A 19,490-nucleotide genomic window follows, 5' to 3' on the forward strand; every position below is an offset into this window, starting at 1 on the left:
AAGGGGCTTGTCTAGGTCTAGGAGTGTGTGATCCCATCCCTTCCATCCTCAGACGGTCTGTTTCCGTACCCTCTTTCCTCCCCTGTCTCTGGTTCCCACCTAAAGGCGGTTTGACAAGCCACTGACTGGTCTGATCACCTCGCCCCAAGCGACAGAGTATGTTTTGCCAGCCAACGCTCTTGGCTAAAGGGGGGCTGTAAGCAGGGGTGAAAGTAACTTAAAGGACTTACCTGTATTCCAGAGTCCTGATGAGGGGGCGGGGCCTCAACCGGAAGAGGTGGGGCCTTTAAATCCCCAGGCACTTTAAATCAGGATTTAAAGGGCCTGGGGCTAGGGCTGTGGGAGCAGCAGCTGGGAGCCCCGGGCCCTTTAAATAACCCCCTGAGCTCCCAGCTGCAGAGGCAACTGAGAGCCCTGGGGTTCGGGGGTAATTTAAAGGGGGCTATTTAAAGGGCCTGGGGCCACTGCTACCACTACCCAACTTTTTGTGGGCCTGGTGCCAAACATATTTGAGGACCTCCCTGAGGAAAGAAGAGGCCAGGAGCAAGAGCACAGCAGGGTATGGTGGTGGTGGGGGGAAGGATTGGTCCCCAGCTGGAGCGGGGCAAGATGATTACAGTGAGGCATGGGGGGAGAATTAGTCCCTGCTGACTGGAGCAAGGCAGGGGCTGGGGGGCAAAAACACAGTGGGGTGGGAGCTAGGGTTGGTCCTTGGAACAAGGGAGGGGCTGGCGGTAAATTGCAAGGGCAGCAGGGCTGGGGAGGGGGTAAACAGGATTGCACACACACACCCCTGACCACATAGAGTGGGTACCTACCTTCTCCCTGGTTCTAGCCCATTCTCTTTGTCTCTCTCTCCACCAAGCTGAGGGTGGGGGTGCACTGAGAACAGGGCTGGGGATGCAGGGTCTGGGCGGGAGTTAGGGTGCAGGAGCAGGCTGGGGGTTGGGGTGCAGGGTCTGTCCAGGAGCTAGAATGAGGGAGGGGGCTCGGGTTGGGGCAGGAGGTTGGGGTGTGGAGCGTTTACCTGGGGCAGCTCCCATTCGGTGTGAGGGGTGCCGGTGGGTATGTGGGGTGGGGGATGGTGCAGGAGCTCCCGTTTGGTGCTCAGGGTGGGGGTGGGGATGTGGAGGGGTGCAGGAGTCAGGGCATGGGGAGTGGGAGGGTGCAGGAGTCAGGACAGAGGGCTGGGGGTGTGGGCTGGGGTCGCTCCCAGCTCCCTGCCCTGAGCAGCTCACGGCAGGGGGCTGGAGGGGGTATGCCCTGATTCCACCCCCTTCCCCAAGCCCCTGCCCCCGCCTCTTCTCAGCAGCAGGGAGAGAGAGTCGGGGGCGGGAACGCAGCACACTGGGGGAAGAGGCGGGGCAGGAGGGAGGGGGGAGCTGCCTGCCAGCGGAGCCTGCCCTGCAGCAGCAGGACAGAGCCCCGGGAGAAGGCAGCACCAAGCTGCTGCCCCCATAGCAGAGAGCGGGGGGCGGAGAAGAGAGGCCAGGGTCCCTTCCGAGCGTGGGCCCTCTAAATAGCCGCTGGAGCCCCACCGCCGCTCCCCCAGGGCTCCAGCAGCGGGCTCTGGTGGAAATTTAAAGGGGCCGGGGCTCCAGCCGCTGCTGGGAACCCCAGGCCCTTTAAATTGCCACCTGGGGAAGCCGGTCCGCCCCGGTATGGAGCACTGGTTCTTGTCACTTGCAAGTTTCTGGAAAAATTGGAATTGGTATACAAGGGATAGGAATAATTTAAAGTTGTGGTTTCCCTTAGAGGGAAAGTTTCAACCTTGACAAGATTGTGCACCTCAGAAGTGCGCTTCTGGCCAATGTCAGTGTGAGGCATATTTCTATTGTCATAAATTAAAAAAAATGGCATCGTGAATCTCAAATAAAGCATCTCAAGGACTCCTAGGAGAAACTTACAACACAATTAAAAGAGATAAAAATAAAATTGGCAAAGAATTTAAATCCGACTAAGCTGGCAAGAAATATTAAGCAACAGAAGCCCCTTACGTTCACACCTCAGACAGTGTCTCCCCATACTGAGGAAATGTTCCCCTTGTGCCAATTCCCGGGCAATGGTGCTTCAGGTCATGAGACCTCGGGGTCTGCACATGCACCTTAGTCTCCTACGGAACTGTATAATGTACTTCAAAATTTTCCAAAAAAAATAAGAAAGGACCCTGTTAAATTCAAAAAGGAATTGCAAATTGTTATAAACTCTTATAACCCTACATGGGCGGATTTAAATCAGCTTCTACGAGGGGTCATGCCTAGGGAAACATTGAGTCGCCTTTGTGAAAAAGCTCGGTGGCCCAAGCAAAATCCAGGCCATAACCAAAAAAAGTTAAATAAAATCAGGAAGAAGCTGTTAAATAAAATTCTCACAGTCTGCCCAAAGAAAGCTGACTGAAGCAAAAATTTGCACCTGTAAACAAAATAAAAATAAGAATTTGAATAAAACCCAAATACTCTCACCACCACATTAAAACTATGTTAATGACCTTCCAGCTCCAGAACATACAGGGACCCCGTAACAGCCGCCAATTCCAGGGGGAGAAGGGGAAGGCCAAACCAAGGTCCCCACAGTCCACCTCCCCTAGGGACCCAGCAATGGCGCATGTTACTATTTCAAGCAAATGGGCCATTGTATACAGTACATGTCCCTACCACCCTGGTTGATACAAAAGGGTAGGGGCAGGCAACACTCTTATTCCCCATCCCGTCCCTTCACCTCTGTCCATTTCTATCCATCCTTTGTTTAACCATCATGCTTTCCTCCTAAGCCCTTGTTCACCTGCTAACCTTTTGGGAAAAGACTTGTTGTGTAAATTAAATTGTATAATCTGCTGTACCCCAAATGGTGTGTATCTGAACGTGCCTGATCCCGCTCCCAATGAGGTCCTGGCAGTTTACAGGAGAAGACCGACCCCAGCCCTTCCTCGTTGCAACAGGAACTGCTGACTAAGATCTCCCCTCCTTGTAAGCCTTGTGAGCCAATCATGCCAACCAGGTTGGGTGCATTGGGTCAGCCCAACCCGTTAAGATTCACCTAAACCCAGCAAGACCCTTTCCCGAGGTGCAGCAGTACCCTCTATCAAAACAGGCCAAGGGAAAATCCAACCTGTTCTTACCTCCTGCATTCAACAAGGAGTCATTATTCCTATGGTCAGTGAGTGTAATTGCCCCATTTTACCATGCTGTTAATGCTACCTTTCCCGTTGTCCCTAGCCCTGCTACTATCCTTCCCTGCAAAACACCAGTGCTGAGGGGTTGTTACCACCTCAAATAAGGAAAAGGTTGTATTAAGTCCAGACATAAAGGATTAAGGTTATTGTTAAATAAGATACATCTTATATCTGTCTGACAGATCTGACCTTCAAGTTTTTAAGGTCAGGCTTGACAAAGCCCTGGCTAGGTTGATTTAATTGGGGATCGGTCCTGCTTTGAGCAGGGGGTTGGACGAGATGACCTCCTGAGGTCCCTTCCAACCCTGATATTCTATGATTCTATGATCTAAATATAAGGAATAAATGTGTGTGTATGTAAATAGGTCTGTATAAATAAATAAAAGGGGGGTTAGTCAAAAAGCCACCCTCCTTGCTAAATTGGTAGTGAAACAATGCCTGTGCCCATGGAAGGAAATAATGCAACAAGGGGGGGAGGGGGGGAAGGATCAGGCCCAGACAAGCAGGCAAACCACAGTTTGAGAAAGTTAAAAGAGAAAAAGGGAGAGGTTAATTCTGTAGTTACTGGAGAAAATTAAGCAGTGAAACTTTGTACAAATGTTAAAAGAAGGTGTTATGAAAAGAAAATTCTTAGTTTCTTTGCAGCTTTTCCTTTGAAGAAAGGGCACATTTCTCTGGAAAAAATTCTGGAAATAATCCAGGCAAAAGGTTATTTAAGTGAAATCATTTAACTATAAACAAGTTAGTTAAATTTGCTAAAAAAAACACTCCTGATGTGTACAATCTTTGTTTTATAAGTTTAAGATGAATTGGTGTTGTTTTAAAAATTGTAAAACCAAAAAATACTTTTGCCAGACAAAAGAAACTAGTGTTGTTTAATTTTGGTATTTAGCATTTAATCCTTAAAGTGACTTAATGCTTTACAAGCTTTAAAATGTTTTTAAATAAAGATCAAAGTTGTGGCTGCAGCAGGGCAGTCAAAGCCAGGAAAATGGGAAAAGATTTTAAATCTGTTCTGGTAACAAATAGCAGATAGAAGCTGTAGTCAGTGCCCCGCACTAAGTCTTAAGGTGGCTCTGTGTAATCAATGGTCGCTTTGCCAAAGGTGAGCCAAAATGGGTTGTGTTTTCCCTTTTCAAATCAATGTGTGTTTAAAAGCAGAAGTTAAAAGTTAGAAGTTAATTGAGTCCTTTTGAGACAAAGTCCCTAAGCGGCTAATAACGTTGAATCCAAAAGCAAGTCAAGAATGTCTGTTAATGCAAATCACCTAAATAATAAACATAGAAGTCATTGAAACCTAACCTGCCTATAAAACAAATACAGAAAAATATGGTGAAGGGCTAAAATCTGTATGCTGTTTATGTTACGACCTGATATATAGACGGTGTCAGCTCTTTTTATAGGCCCAAAATCCAGAGTTTGGTCAAGAAGACAGAGGCCTAGCAAATAGTGAACAATATTAGCTAAGAAGCAGAACAAACAAAGGACAGCCTTGCTTTTTGCTAAAATAAGCTTGGTCAGCAAGAAGCCAGGTAGAAATTATAATTGGGGGTTTTATCTCAAAGTTGAGAACAAACCATGGGAATGAAAGGGGCCCTGTTTCTTCTGTAGAAGAGGCGTCTTCCTACACACCAGCCTTGAGTTTACGGAAGAGGTTCAAACATATCAGTATATGAGATATGATAGCCTCCCTCCTAGACATTGCCAGTGCCTGCCTTAGAAACACAAATGAATAATTAAAAGATAACCTTTTTTGCTATATACTTTTCATTTGTCCCTTTGTTTTAACTCCTAGGTGTGTACCTGTCGGACAATCAAGGGAGCTACTTCATTATCTATGGATCCCAAATCAGAATTCAACATATATATATATATATATATATATATTTTAGACTAACACACTTTATATATCGTTTAATGGAAAACACCTGTGTACTAATTAAGTGTCTTGTGTTAACCTGAAACCATGGGCGGAGACATTATGTAACCTTTTGACCATTGGCTACTGTGCTTATCTCGTCTTGCTGCTAGACCTATCCAGGGGTTTGGGACTGCTTACCCTGTCATTTCCCTCTGCCCATGGAAAATCCATATAATCCATTGTAATCAATTGTTTGGCAGTGTCTCTGAGCCTAATAAACGAGGTGACACTCCATCAGTGCTGTACGTAATAAACCCACGTGCTTGATTCTACACGGTGTCCACATTTGTTCCTTCATATGGGGAGTAATTCCTCAGTTCTGCCTGCAATCAGCAAGGATATTTGTAAAAAATATATATATTTTAAGCAATACTGCCAACAGTGTGTAATCTGCCAGCAACATAGTGCTGGTAAAGCAATGTCTAAATGTTGTAATTATAAGTGTCAGAGTAACAGCCGTGTTAGTCTGTCTTTGCAAAAAGAAAAGGAGTACTTGTGGCACCTTAGAGACTAACCAATTTATTTGAGCATGAGCTTTCGTGAGCTACAGCTCACTTCATCCGATGAACACTGTCTGCCGGTGTAAGGGCCTTCTCTTACTGTGACAGTCTGAGGCCCTGTGCTTAGGCTAAGGCCTTTGGCTAAGCAGCAGAGGCAGCCATAAGCTGGGAAGCGACCGGCCACCTCCTCACATTGCAAACTAGTCACATTGAAATAAGGCAATCTGGGGCTGTTAGAAAGGTGATCCGGCCTATCACCTCCAGAGAAAGGAAAGTGCTGAGAAAATGTAAAAGGAAACTTAGTTTGATAGCATCCTGTCTGGCAAGAACTCACTTATCAATAGCTGGGATGTTAAATCCTCATTTCTTTGTTGTTCTATCACTGAAGTCCCCATTTTCCTATTGTTTGCCTGTATAATCTCCATCTGGTTCTGTGATTGTTTCTGTCTGCTGTATAATTAATTTTTCTGGGTGTAAACTAATTAAGGTGGTGGGATATAATTGGTTGGCTAATCATATTACAATATGTTAGGATTGGTTAGTTAAATTTCAGTAAAATGATTGGTTTAGGTATAGCTAAGCAGAACTCAAGTTTTACTATATAGTCTGCAGTCAATCAGGAAGTAAGGGGGGAAATGGGAACAGGGAATGGGGGTGGGGAAATTGAAATCATGTTTTGCTAAGGGGGGGAACGGGAACAGGGACACAGGTAAGGCTTGGTGGTGTCAGAGCTGGGAAGGGGAACACTAAGGAAGGAAACTGGAATCATGCTTGCTGGAAGTTCACCCCAATAAACATCGAACTGTTTGCACCTTTGGACTTTGGGTATTGTTGCTCTCTGTTCATGCGAGAAGGACCAGGGAAGAAAATGGGTAAAGGAATAAGCCCCCTAACAGTCAGGCACTAACAAAATGTGTTAGGTCTTTTTATATACAGCAGCCCCGCCACTCGCTGAAACCAGGAGACTGGATCTATATAGAGGTCCATCAGCAAGAAACTGTCCTAGCCCCATGCTGAAAGACCCTTATCAAGTCCTGTTAATTATCAACACCATAGTGAAGTGCCTAAAATTGACTACCTGCCCATGTTTCTCACTGTAATGGCTCTCCAACTGATGATCGATCTATCTTTCCTTCTGGCGTGTTGCTCCTCCTGGACAGCAGGAGTGAAGGACAAGGTGAAAAGCCTGTAACTTCTCCCTTATCCACTGACAGAACTACTGTGTATTTGAACTTTGCTAGAAGAGCCAAACCATTACAGGGTGATGTGCTCGTAACCTCTCCCCTGCATAATGCTAAATCACGGCTATTCCAAGAAAGAAGAAGGAACACTCGCTCTGCTGAAACCACCAAAGTCCAGGGATTCCTAACTACAAAAGACATTAAAAATTGGCCCTGGTAAAAAAGACAAAGTATTGTTAATTGGCAGGGAGAGAATTGTGGGGACCGCGCTTGGAAATGTGGAGTTGAGTGGTGGGGTGGTTTTTTTTCCAGGGGCTGGGCTCTGTGCTTACCTACAAGCACCATCAAAAATGCACTACCCTCCCTAATTGACTTCTGGAGGATGAATACCAAAAACACCTTGCTGCCACAGACATTATTCTGACCATTCCCTCCACCTCTGTCACCACCCCTAAAATTTACCCAAATACAAATAATACTGTATAGTCTAATGAAACCCAATGGCCCAGGCCTTCGCATCTTAGTAATTTACTAAAATTTTGTTAAAAAAATTATTTTTTTCAAGTTCAAAATAGTTCATATAAGCAAATAATAAAGTAAAAAACAAATGGGTTGGTAAAAAATAGAAATATATGATATCACTGCAACTGAGCCCCAAAAGTCAAAAATTAAAATTAATGGGGCCCATAGCGGGACAGATATAATGACCATTCCCAAAGTTTTTAGCATGATAGATAAAAAAGGCCCTTATTGTTATTTGGTCACCCAACTGGTAAATAATCAAACAAATACCCAAAAGGTTTGTTCTGCTGCTGAAAAAATTACCTGTACTGAAAATGTCCCAATAATTAATAATTTAAACTGCACCATATTGCAGTACACCCCGTCCTATGATATTAATGTTAAGGCCTCTCAAGAGTATATAAGGGTGTTCAGCCATCAAAATTGTATAATACTTCATCAAAGAAAGATGGGTTGAAGTTTCAATGGACTGTAATTAAAGCTACACTAGGAACTGTAAAATTTATACTACCCTTATCTAGTTTTCAGATTACCTCCATATATCCTAATTGTTCAAAGGGAGCTGCCATTTGGTTGGCACAGCAATGGACCTGGGTTTCCGCTAGAAAAAAAGGGACTTGGCTGGACACCTATGGGATGGTGCAAACATGAGGAAAATTTGGGACAGTTGAAAAAAGCCACGGGCCTTCTTGCTGGAGCACAGCTAGCCCAGGTTCAGGCTGATGTTGGTGAATTGTATGTTATCTCCTCCCTTAGTTCAATGACCCAAAAGCTGTGAACAGAGATGGTACTGGGTATCACCAGCACTGGAAAGGCATTGCAGTGGGATCAGGCTTGTTCGGAGGTTCAGGATTTTCTAAATGACCAGCTCACGGCCATTCAGAGGGATCTTGAACATCAAGCTTGGCCTACTGCCCTTACAAATACCTCAGGAGTGCCATCTAATCTGTGGCCGTGGAGACATACTTGGAGATTTTCTGAGTGGAAATGCAAACGTTCACAGTGCTCCTTCCAAGCATACGGGCAGGTCGGAGGGGTATGGGCTCCCACCTACTGAATCCTGCCGGGTCCGTGGGGAGAATGCATGTAGGGTTGGATAATTCACCAAGACATTTGGAAACTTGAACTACCTGGTATACCCAACCAATTTGTAGTCAGTGCTCCTGAAATAACGCCCGGCATTTGGGGAAGGACTGGAAGCAAATGGACACTCTGGCCATTAGAACCCCCTCAACTTCAGTGTATACATAAACTAAAACCAGGAGAGGTTGTCACGGTTCATAACAACATTTGTTGGGAGGGTATGGAACACGGGACTACCCTGACAGGACATCTACGTTTCCAAGCTAATAATAGCTGTGTGCACGTTAAGACCACTATCTTAAATGACATACATTTTAATCTCACCACAGCCGCAGGCAATCATATCATTTACTGGCCTGTGGATAAAACTCTACAATTAGCCCTTAGGTTCCAGATATGCTTTAACTGGACTGCTTTAGTGCCTGACCAATTCCAAAACTTGCTTTCAATCCTACCAAAGGTTCAGAAAATTTCCAAATTACAGGGGCAAATTTAAATGCTCCAAAATATATATCAAGCTGAAAAAATGCCTTTTATACTGCCTATAGAATGTCTACTTTGTGTACCCAGGCTTTGTGTACCCAGGCTAATGTGTTGTGTTTTGTGAATGTGGAGGACCCAAGTAGGCCTAAGCGTCTCAAGTAGGCCTAAAACTTTGGTCAAGCTAACTGTGTATATAAAGCATAAGAAGAAAGTGTGGAAAATTCCATTAAGGGGCAATTGCAAAACAGCACAGCTTAAGAAATGTAACCATAACCACTAGAAGTTAAAAAAAAAAAAAACATTAACTGCAAAGAAAACACCTGTCAATAACAGAAAAAGCTTGTTTTTGCAAAACTTCAAGTAAGGCAAAGCTACTGTTAAAGCTTGCACTATATGCCAAATAAGGAAAATGCTGTTGAAGGAAGTGGGTTTGATAAATTGTGGTTTTCAGCAATATAAGCTCCTGTATTTTCTGTTTACAGCAGGGCAGCTCTGGCTGACTCTCCCTGTATGCGCATGCTTGAATAAAGGGACCTCAGGTTTGTTCTGATCCAAACACAATGCATGGTTAATTTTTCCATGACAACACCTACTTCTGACATCTTTGAGAACTGGAATGCTTACTGTGTATTTTGAAAGTTCCCACTAAAAGTGACTTAAAAATTGACTGCATACAGTGGTAAGTTATTGCACTCCAAAGCGTTGTCATAGTTTATCACAGCAGTCTGGTACCCGGGTATTTCAGAACCCGCGACAGGGGCACCTTAATTATTTCACTTCAGGTGGTGTCAGGAATAAATCAATTGGAACACAGCAATTCTGTCTGATCAAGGAATAAATCCAAGTAAGCTTGTTCTTGTCTAACACTGCAATTTATTAGATTTAAGCACACACAGACATAAGCAGTAGGTCTAGAACATCCCAGATATTTACCTAACAGCTGGAACGGTACAGAGTAATTAACAGAGGGTCGCAGTGGCCAGTTGCACTCCCACCAGGGATAAAGAGTGTCTGGAAAAATATCTCTCAAGATGGCTTCGGAGGACTGCTCCAAATTACACTGTATTAGCTAATTTTGTATAATTTCTACAAAACACATAGGTCATAGTGACCCCTACTGGATCACCAGTTTTCCTAACTTTCAATAAACTTGTAATATCAGAGGCATCTAGACTCAAGGTTATCATCCATTTATATTCTTTCATTCGCACATATTTATTTGTTTGTCCACTCCTCTCATTATGATTACCAGAAACTGCCAGCTAGATTTTGACCTTGCATCTAAAAGCCTGCTTTCCAATTAACCCTTAATTATGTGGTCTTTTATTTTATTAATTCATAGTGACTGAATGTACATCATATAGTTGCAATTGGCTTGATCACATTCTGGGATAAACACCCTTCAAAGCCAGGGTAACACAGTCCATTTCTCAAAAACACACAGTTTCATGACTCTCACCAATAAGCTCTAGTACAATATCCTTAATTCCTGCTGCAACTTTCCCATATTAAAACTTTCCAGCTGAATTACCTGGTTTATCTTCCAGATTTTCTGAAGGATTGCAAGTAGAAAAAACAGGTAAATTTTGCTCTCCAAATCACTGTACATATGATAAAGAAGTTCAGCATTGTAGTTGCTTTCTTTGTCTTTGTCTCTCAGAAAGTGTAGCTTTGTTTCATTAAACTGATCAAGAACCCTGTACATGCAGGGTCTAATGGAAAGCCACCTTGCTTCAGAAAGCTGATGAATATTCTGGTGGTCTGGAAACCACAGAAAGGCCAGCGTGTGTGGAGATGGGGGCTGATAGGTGACACTGAAAGGGATTAGGTGATGGTCAGGGAGGGGGAACTCAGCAATGGAGAGAGCAGTTCTTGGTGATGGAATGATAAGATAATTGGTGTGAAGAAGTTCTCAGGCTGTGAACTTCCACAATACTGAGCTCACCCAAACTGGGACAGAGCACCCTTGATTAATGAGGAGATATTATTTTCCTCTCTTGTCATGCAGGTTTAAAATCAGTGGCCTCCAGGCAACCATATTCTGCATGTGTATTTGCCCACTTTTTCACGAAGCTCTTTGGTTTTCACCGCATAAATGATAGGGTTGAACATGGGGGGGAGGAGGAAATAGAGGTTGGCCAAGATGATGTGAATATGGGGAGCGATGCTCTGACCGAACCGGTGTGTCAGAGTGGAGAAGAGTAAGGGAGAATAAGACATAAGAATCACACAGATGTGGGCTGTGCAGGTGTTGAGTGCTTTTTGGTTGACTTTCTTAGAGGAAATTCTGAGGACAGCCCTCATGATCAGACTGTAGGACAGGGCAATGAGGGTCAGGTCTAACCCGATGACTAGAAATGCCATCACCAAGCCGTACATATTGTTGACTGTGATGTCCCCACACGATATCTTCACCACAGCCATGTGGTCACAGTACGTGTGGGGGATAATGCGGTTCACACAGAATAGCAGCCTGCTCAGGAGCATGGGCAGGGGCAGGATGAAGAAAACAGCTCTCATCAAACCCACAAGCCCTAGCTTAGCTATTCGTGTGTTGGTGAGGATGGTGGCATATCTCAGAGGGTTACATATGGCAATGTAACGATCAAAGGCCATTGTCACGAGGACTGCTGAGTGCATCATAGAAACTCCGTGAAGGAAGAATGTCTGGGTGAGGCAGCCACCCACAGTAATATCTTTCAAATTAAACCAAAATATACACAGTACCTTTGGCACAACAGATGTAGACGTGCCAATGTCTGTGAGCGCCAGCATGCAGAGTAGCAGGTACATTGGCTTGTGCAGTGTCTGCTCTTTTCCTACAACAAACAAAACCATGAAATTTCCCAACAGGCCGATAATGTAGAATGTAGAGAAAGGGATGGAAATCCAGGCATGGGCGGCTTCCAAGCCAGGGATGCCTGTTAGGATGAATGTTAAAGGGTCAGAGGGGGTGAGGTTGAAAACTGCCATGAGGTAGTCGATTCTTTGATCGGGCTCAGAAATGCTCAATGTGCCTGTGAAGGGAGAGAAGCAGAGCAAGTCGGTTACACGCTTTATAATAAATATTGCGGTAAATGTTTTATAATTATTAAAAATCTAGGAAAGGAGGTGAGATGGCAATATTTACAGATGGCACCACATTATTTAGTTCATAGTCAAGTCCAGAGAAGTCTTCAGAGGGAGCCCATATCAATAACTGCAATGTGTCTGCCCCCTGGAGGGAAAAGCTTGAAATCCTCATAGACCTTAAAGTTTCTAATTTAACTTTATGAACTCAGGACAGTGACCTGGGTGTCTTGGTACACAGCTCTGTGAAACCCTGCTCAAAGTTCAATCATGGACAGAAATAAACCAAATCATTGGGATCCAGGAGGAGTGGATTGGGAAATCATACAGAAAATACAATGGCATGAGATCAGTCAGTCAATATTTCTCCCTCCTCTGGATTCCTCTGTGTAGTACTGGGCACCCTTCTCACACAGGATATTGCAGAACTAGAAGGAGCTCCGGGAAGGGCAACAAGAATGATCAAGGGCCCAGGGAAACTCTCATATGGAACAGGTTGAAAAGACTGGAACTGTTACGTTAGAAAGGAGATAAATTAGAGGGGACATGAGAAATGTCTATAAATTTTTGACTGGTAGTGAGTAGATAGGAAATGTGTTCTCCCTGTCTCCTACCTCAAGATCAAGAGGACATTCAATTAAACTGAAAGGTGGAGAATTCAAAATAGATAAAAAAGAGTGCTTTCTTAATTTGATGCCTTATTAGACTGAGGAACTCATTGCCACAAGAGGTAGCTAAGGCCATGAGGTAATCAAGAATCAGAAAGGGTTTGGACATTTGCATGGACAGTAAGACTATCCAGTTACAGTAGTCACACACAAAAAGTTTTGGAAAGCCTATACGCTGAAGTGTTTCAGGGCACAAGTCAATCTCTAGCTGTTAAAAATTAGGGTGACACCCTCATGGTGTTAAATTCATCCCCCCATCAACCCACTGCTTGTTTTTTTACACCTTCTATGGCAGCACCTGGGGCTGTCACTGTCAGAGAGAGGACACTGGACTAGATGGACCATAGGTCTGATCCACGATGCAATTCCTATGTTGGGCTATGACTTTGTGCTCAACAGAATAGGCACTAGGGGCACAATGGGTCTTGGTATTTAGGGCTACAGGCCTGCACCTCCGTTACTTGACCTGTTTCTTTTGGTGAGACACTGTCTTGCAGGCATCCAGCTTTGTCTAACAGATAAGTTGCAGGTGTTAACTGACAAGTGTAAGCAGAGACAGGTGTCAGCAATTCAGCTGCTCACCCTTCTCATGCCTGAATATTGATGAAGTTTTCAAATGACACTACGATTGGGGGATTGTAAATAATGAAAAGGACAGGTCACTTATTCAGAGCAATCTGGATTGTTTGGTAAACTGGGACGAAGCAAACAAGATGTGTTCTAATATAGCCATGTAGATATCTATATATAGGAACAAAGATTGTGGGCGATGTTTACAGGATGGAGGACTATTGTGGGAAGTTTAATGTATCTGAACAAGATATGGGGGTGTGCAGGGATAATTAGCTAAACATGATCTCCCAGTGTGACCCTGGATGATAGCCAGAGGAATCTCAAGGAGAGGTAGAGAAGTTATTTTACCTTTCTATTTGGCACTGGTGCGACTGCTGCTGGAATGCTGGAGTTCTGATGTCCATAATTAAAGATGGATGTTGATACACTGAAGACGGTTCAGAGAAAAATCACAAGAATTATTAAAAGATTAGAAAACCTGCCTTATAGTGATAGATTTAAAGATCTCAGTCTATTTAGTTTAATAAAGATAGGTCAGGGGTGACTTGAAAACAGTCTGTAAGTACCTACATGGGGAACCGATACTTAATAATAGTCCTTTCAGCCTAGCACACGGAGGTGTAACAGGATACAATGGCTGGAAGATGAAGTTAAAGAAATTCTGATTGGGAATAAGGTTTACATTTTTTAACAATAATAATTAACTACTGGAAAAATTTACCAAGGATCTTGGCAGATCCTTCATCACTGAGAATTTTTAAATCATTGTTGGATGTTTCTCTAATGGATCTTGTGTCGAAATATTTTGGGGGAAATTCTTAGGCCTGTGTTATTCAGACCAGATGATCACTACAGACCCTTCTGGCCTTGGAATCTATGAACATGTCCCGGGGAGTCCTCATTTTGCCTCCAAGCTTGTACGTGAGTTTACTGGAGGCATTTTTTCTATTCATGACAATGTGAATTTAGCCTGAAAGGGAGAAATTCTCAAGTGACTGTGGCACCTCGGAAATGTTACACTAGATATATATTTCATGAGGCTGAAGGATTCCGCGAGACACTGCATGGATGAACATTTTAGGTGAAAAAAATAATGACTTCAGCCCTGAAATCTCTGCATTGAGGAATGAATGTACAACTCTCACCATTAATGACAAACAGATCTGGCTAGCAAATGGTCCCAGATAATCCTCCATTTAATGTCTGTGTCCCAGTGGCTCTCTGTTTCAGTCAGCTTCAGTGGTTCCTGCATGTGACAGCTGTATTGATCTAGGCCCTCACAGGTCCCACAGTTGTCCACTCTCATTATATAATGTGCAAACTTAGCTTGTAAGTTGTTCCTGTGTAGCTGTCCTTGAAGCACCATGTGGTATGTATGGGTATAACCAGAGAAGCCTCACAGGTGCCTGCCTTGGCATTTGCCCCTAGTGAGATTTCTCACCAGTGAGACACAGTCTCTAATTACCCCCAAACCAAGCATGCCGGTGTAATGGGAGGCACCTCACCCCCTGCAGTGAAAGAGTTTTTGAAAGCGTGGGGTGGCTCAGAGGTTGCAGGATCCACGGATGACTGGAGAGCATGGAGAAGACACTGGCAAGCAGGATGCTGTTGGAATTGGGCAGCCTGGAAGGGGAAGGAGAGTAAGGACAGGGACTCATAGAATGATGGGAGATTGAAGCAGCTGAGGAGCAAAGTGTGACTGGTCTCCCCCGGGTTGCCAGCTGGAACTGGAGTTACACTGAGGCTTCGGACTCAACAGCGTGGGCTCCCTCTCTCAGTGTGCTGCTGGGACAAGCTGCAGACCCACTCCTCATTATACACCTCCACCAGCATTCACACATGCAGGCTGTCTGATCAGCCATTGCATGAACCAACCATAGAGAAAAGAAAAGGAGGACTTGTGGCACCTTAGAGACTAACCAATTTATTTGAGCATAAGCTTTCGTGAGCTACAGCTCACTTCATCGGATGCATGCCGTGGAAACTGCAGCAGACTTTATATATACACAGAGAATATGAAACAATACCTCCTCCCACCCCACTGTCCTGCTGGTAATAGCTTATCTAAAGTGATCATCAGGTGGGCCATTTCCAGCACAAATCCAGGTTTTCTCACCCTCCACCCCCCCACACAAATTCACTCTCCTGCTGGTGATAGCCCATCCAAAGTGACAACTCTTTACACAATGTGCATGACAATCAAGTTGGGCTATTTCCTGCACAAATCCAGGTTTTCTCACATCCCCCCCCACCCCCATACACACACAAACTCACTCTAGTTTGTGTGTGTATGGGGGTGGGGGGGATGTGAGAAAACCTGGATTTGTGCTGGAAATGGCCCACCTGATGATCACTTTAGATAAGCTATTACCAGCAGGACAGTGGGGTGGGAGGAGGTATTGTTTCATACTCTCTGTGTATATATAAAGTCTGCTGAAGTTTCCACGGTATGCATCCGATGAAGTGAGCTGTAGCTCACGAAAGCTTATGCTCAAATAAATTGGTTAGTCTCTAAGCCCTGATCTACACTAGGACTTTAGGTCGAATTTAGCAGCGTTAAATCGATTTAAACCTGCACCCGTCCACACAATGAAGCCCTTTATTTCGACTTAAAGGGCTCTTAAAATCGATTTCCTTACTCCACCCCTGACAAGTGGATTAGCGCTTAAATCGACGTTGCCGGCTCGAATTTGGGGTACTGTGGACACAATTCGATGGTATTGGCCTCCGGGAGCTATCCCAGAGTGCTCCATTCTGACCGCTCTGGACAGCACTCTCAACTCAGATGCACTGGCCAGGTAGACAGGAAAAGAACCGCGAACTTTTGAATCTCATTTCCTGTTTGGCCAGCGTGGCAAGCTGCAGGTGACCATGCAGAGCTCATCAGCACAGGTGACCATGATGGAGTCCCAGAATCGCAAAAGAGCTCCAGCATGGACTGAACGGGAGGTACGGGATCTGATCGCTGTTTGGGGAGAGGAATCCGTGCTATCAGAACTCCGTTCCAGTTTTCAAAATGCCAAAACCTTTGTCAAAATCTCCCAGGGCATGAAGGACAGAGGCCATAACAGGGACCCGAAGCAGTGCCGCGTGAAACTGAAGGAGCTGAGGCAAGCCTACCAGAAAACCAGAGAGGCGAACAGCCGCTCTGGGTCAGAGCCCCAAACATGCCGCTTCTATGATGAGCTGCATGCCATTTTAGGGGCTTCAGCCACCACTACCCCAGCCATGTTGTTTGACTCCTTCAATGGAGATGGAGGCAATACGGAAGTAGGTTTTGGGGACAAAGAAGATGATGATGAGGAGGAGGTTGTAGATAGCTCACAGCAAGCAAGCGGAGAAACCGGTTTTCCCGACAGCCAGGAACTGTTTCTCACCCTAGACCTGGAGCCAGTACCCCCCGAACCCACCCAAGGCTGCCTCCTGGACCCAGCAGGCGGAGAAGGGACCTCTGGTGAGTTTACCTTTTAAAATGCTATACATGGTTTAAAAGCAAGCATGTGAAAGGATTACTTTGCCCTGGAATTTGCAGTTCTCCTAGATGTAGTCCTAAAGCCTTTGCAAAAGGTTTCTGGGGAGGGCAGCCTTATTTTGTCCTTCATGGTAGGACACTTTACCACTCCAGGCCAGTAACACGTACTCGGGAATCACTGTAGAACAAAGCATTGCAGTGTATGTTTGCTGGCATTCAACCAAAATCCGTTCTTTATCTCTCTGTGTTATCCTCAGGAGAGTGAGATATAATTCATGGTCACCTGGTTGAAATAGAGTGCTTTTCTTCTGGGGACACTCAGAGGAGCCCATTCCTGCTGGGCTGTTTGCCTGTGGCTAAACAGAAATGATCCCCGCTGTTAGCCACAGGGAGGGGGGAGGGTTGAGGGGGTAGTCACGCGGTGGGAGGAGGCAAAATGTGACCTTGTAACGAAAGCACATGTGCTATGTAGGTAATGTTAACAGCAAGGTTTACCCTGAAAGAGTGTAGCGACTGTTTTATAAAATGTGTCTTTTTAAATACCGCTGTCCCTTTTTTTTTCTCCACCAGCTGCATGTGTTTCAATGATCACAGGATCTTCTCCTTCCCAGAGGCTAGTGAAGCTTAGAAAGAAAAAAAAACGCACTTGCGATGAAATGTTCTCCGAGCTCATGCTGTCCTCCCACACTGACAGAGCACAGACGAATGCGTGGAGGCAAATAATGTCAGAGTGCAGGAAAGCACAAAATGACCGGGAGGAGAGGTGGAGGGCTGAAGAGAGTAAGTGGCGGGCTGAAGAGAGTAAGTGGCGGGCTGAAGACAGGGCTGAAGCTCAAATGTGGCGGCAGCGTGATGAGAGGAGGCAGGATTCAATGCTGAGGCTGCTGCAGGACCAAACCAGTATGCTCCAGTGTATGGTTGAGCTGCAGCAAAGGCAGCTGGAGCACAGACTGCCACTGCTGCCCCTCTGTAACCAACCGCCCTCCTCCCCAAGTTCCATAGCCTCCACACCCAGACGCCCAAGAACGCGTTGGGGGGGCCTCCGGCCAACCAGCCACTCCACCACAGAGGATTGCCCCCAAAAAAGAAGGATGTCATTCAATAATTTTTAAAGTTGTAAACTTTTAAAGTGCTGTGCTTAAAGTGCTGTGTGGCATTTTCCTTCCCTCCTCCACCACCCCTCCTGGGCTACCTTGGTAGTCATCTCCCTATTTGTGTGATGAATGAATAACGAATGCATGACTGTGAAGCAGCAATGACTTTATTGCCTCTGCAAGCAATGATTAAAGGGAGGAGGGGAGGGTGGTTAGCTTACAGGGAAGTAGAGTGAACCAAGGGACGGGGGGGTTCATCAAGGAGAAACAAACAGAACTTTCACACCGTAGCCTGGCCAGTCATGAAACTGGTTTTCAAAGCTTCTCTGATGCGTACCGCGCCCTCCTGTGCTCTTCTAACCGCCCTGGTGTCTGGCTGCGTGTAACCAGCAGCTAGGCAATTTGCCTCAACCTCCCATCCTGCCATAAACGTCTCCCCCTTACTCTCACAGATATTGTGGAGCACACAGCAAGCAATAATAACAGTGGGAATATTGGTTTCGCTGAGGTCTAAGCGAGTCAGTAAACTGCGCCAGCGCGCCTTTAAACGTCCAAATGCACATTCTACCACCATTCTGCACTTGCTCAGCCTGTAGTTGAACAGCTCCTGACTACTGTCCAGGCTGCCTGTGTACGGCTTCATGAGCCATGGCATTAAGGGGTAGGCTGGGTCCCCAAGGATACATATAGGCATTTCAACATCCCCAACAGTTATTTTCTGGTCTGGGAATAAAGTCCCTTCCTGCAGCTTTTGAAACAGACCGGAGTTCCTGAAGATGCGAGCATCATGCACCTTTCCCGGCCATCCCACGTTGATGTTGGTGAAACATCCCTTGTGATCCACCAGAACTTGCAGCACCATTGAAAAGTACCCCTTGCGGCTTATGTACTCAGTAGCTTGGTGCTCCGGTGCCAAGATAGGGATATGGGTTCCGTCTATAGCCCCACCACAGTTAGGGAATCCCATTGCAGCAAAGCCATCCACTATGACCTGCACATTTCCCAGGGTCACTACCCTTGATATCAGCAGATCTTTGATTGCGTGAGCTACTTGCATCACAGCAGCCCCCACAGTAGATTTGCCCACTCCAAATTGATTCCCAACTGACCGGTAGCTGTCTGGCGTTGCAAGCTTCCACAGGGCTATCGCCACTCGCTTCTCAACTGTGAGGGCTGCTCTCATCTTGGTATTCATGCACTTCAGGGCAGGGGAAAGCAAGTCACAAAGTTCCATGAAACTGCCCCTACGCATGCGAAAGTTTCGCAGCCACTGGGAATCGTCTCAGACCTGCAACACTATGCGGTCCCACCAGTCTGTGCTTGTTTCCCGAGCCCAGAATCGGCGTTCCACAGCATGAACCTGCCCCATTAGCACCATGATGCATGCATTGTCAGGGCCCATGCTTTCAGAGAAATCTGTGTCCATGTCCTGATCACTCACGGGACCGCGCTGACGTCGCCTCCTCGCCCGGTATCGTGTTGCCATGTTCTGGTGCTGCATATACTGCTGGATAATGCGTGTGGTGGTTAATGTGCTCCTAATTGCCAAAATGAGCTCAGCGGCCTCCATGCTTGCCTTGGTATGGCGTCCGCACAAAAAAAAGGCGCGGAACGATTGTCTGTCGTTGCTCTGACGGAGGGAGGGGCGACTGATGACACGGCTTACAGGGTTGGCTTCAGGGAGCTAAAATCAACAAAGGGTGTGCCTGTACATCAAGGAGTATTTCAGGCAGGACTGCACGGAGGGTTCCA

General features: G+C 45.5%; 1 protein-coding gene across 1 annotated transcript; it reads right to left on the reverse strand.

Annotated features, from left to right (window-relative positions):
- Positions 1 to 10,878: 10,878 nt before the first annotated feature.
- LOC311513815 (olfactory receptor 52P1-like) lies at positions 10,879 to 12,343 on the reverse strand (the record flags this gene model as incomplete). The annotated part of the gene is made up of 2 exons (XM_084615927.1): positions 12,301 to 12,343; positions 10,879 to 11,879 (listed from the first exon to the last, which is right to left on the reverse strand). Exon 2 carries the CDS (start codon positions 11,833 to 11,835, stop codon positions 10,879 to 10,881), a length of 957 nt encoding a protein of 318 aa, XP_084472053.1. The 5' UTR covers positions 11,836 to 11,879; positions 12,301 to 12,343.
- Positions 12,344 to 19,490: the final 7,147 nt, after the last annotated feature.

The sequence above is a fragment of the Lepidochelys olivacea genome (assembly GCF_965140295.1).
Source record: "Lepidochelys olivacea isolate rLepOli2 genome assembly, chromosome: 1".
Taxonomy (NCBI): domain Eukaryota; kingdom Metazoa; phylum Chordata; order Testudines; family Cheloniidae; genus Lepidochelys; species Lepidochelys olivacea.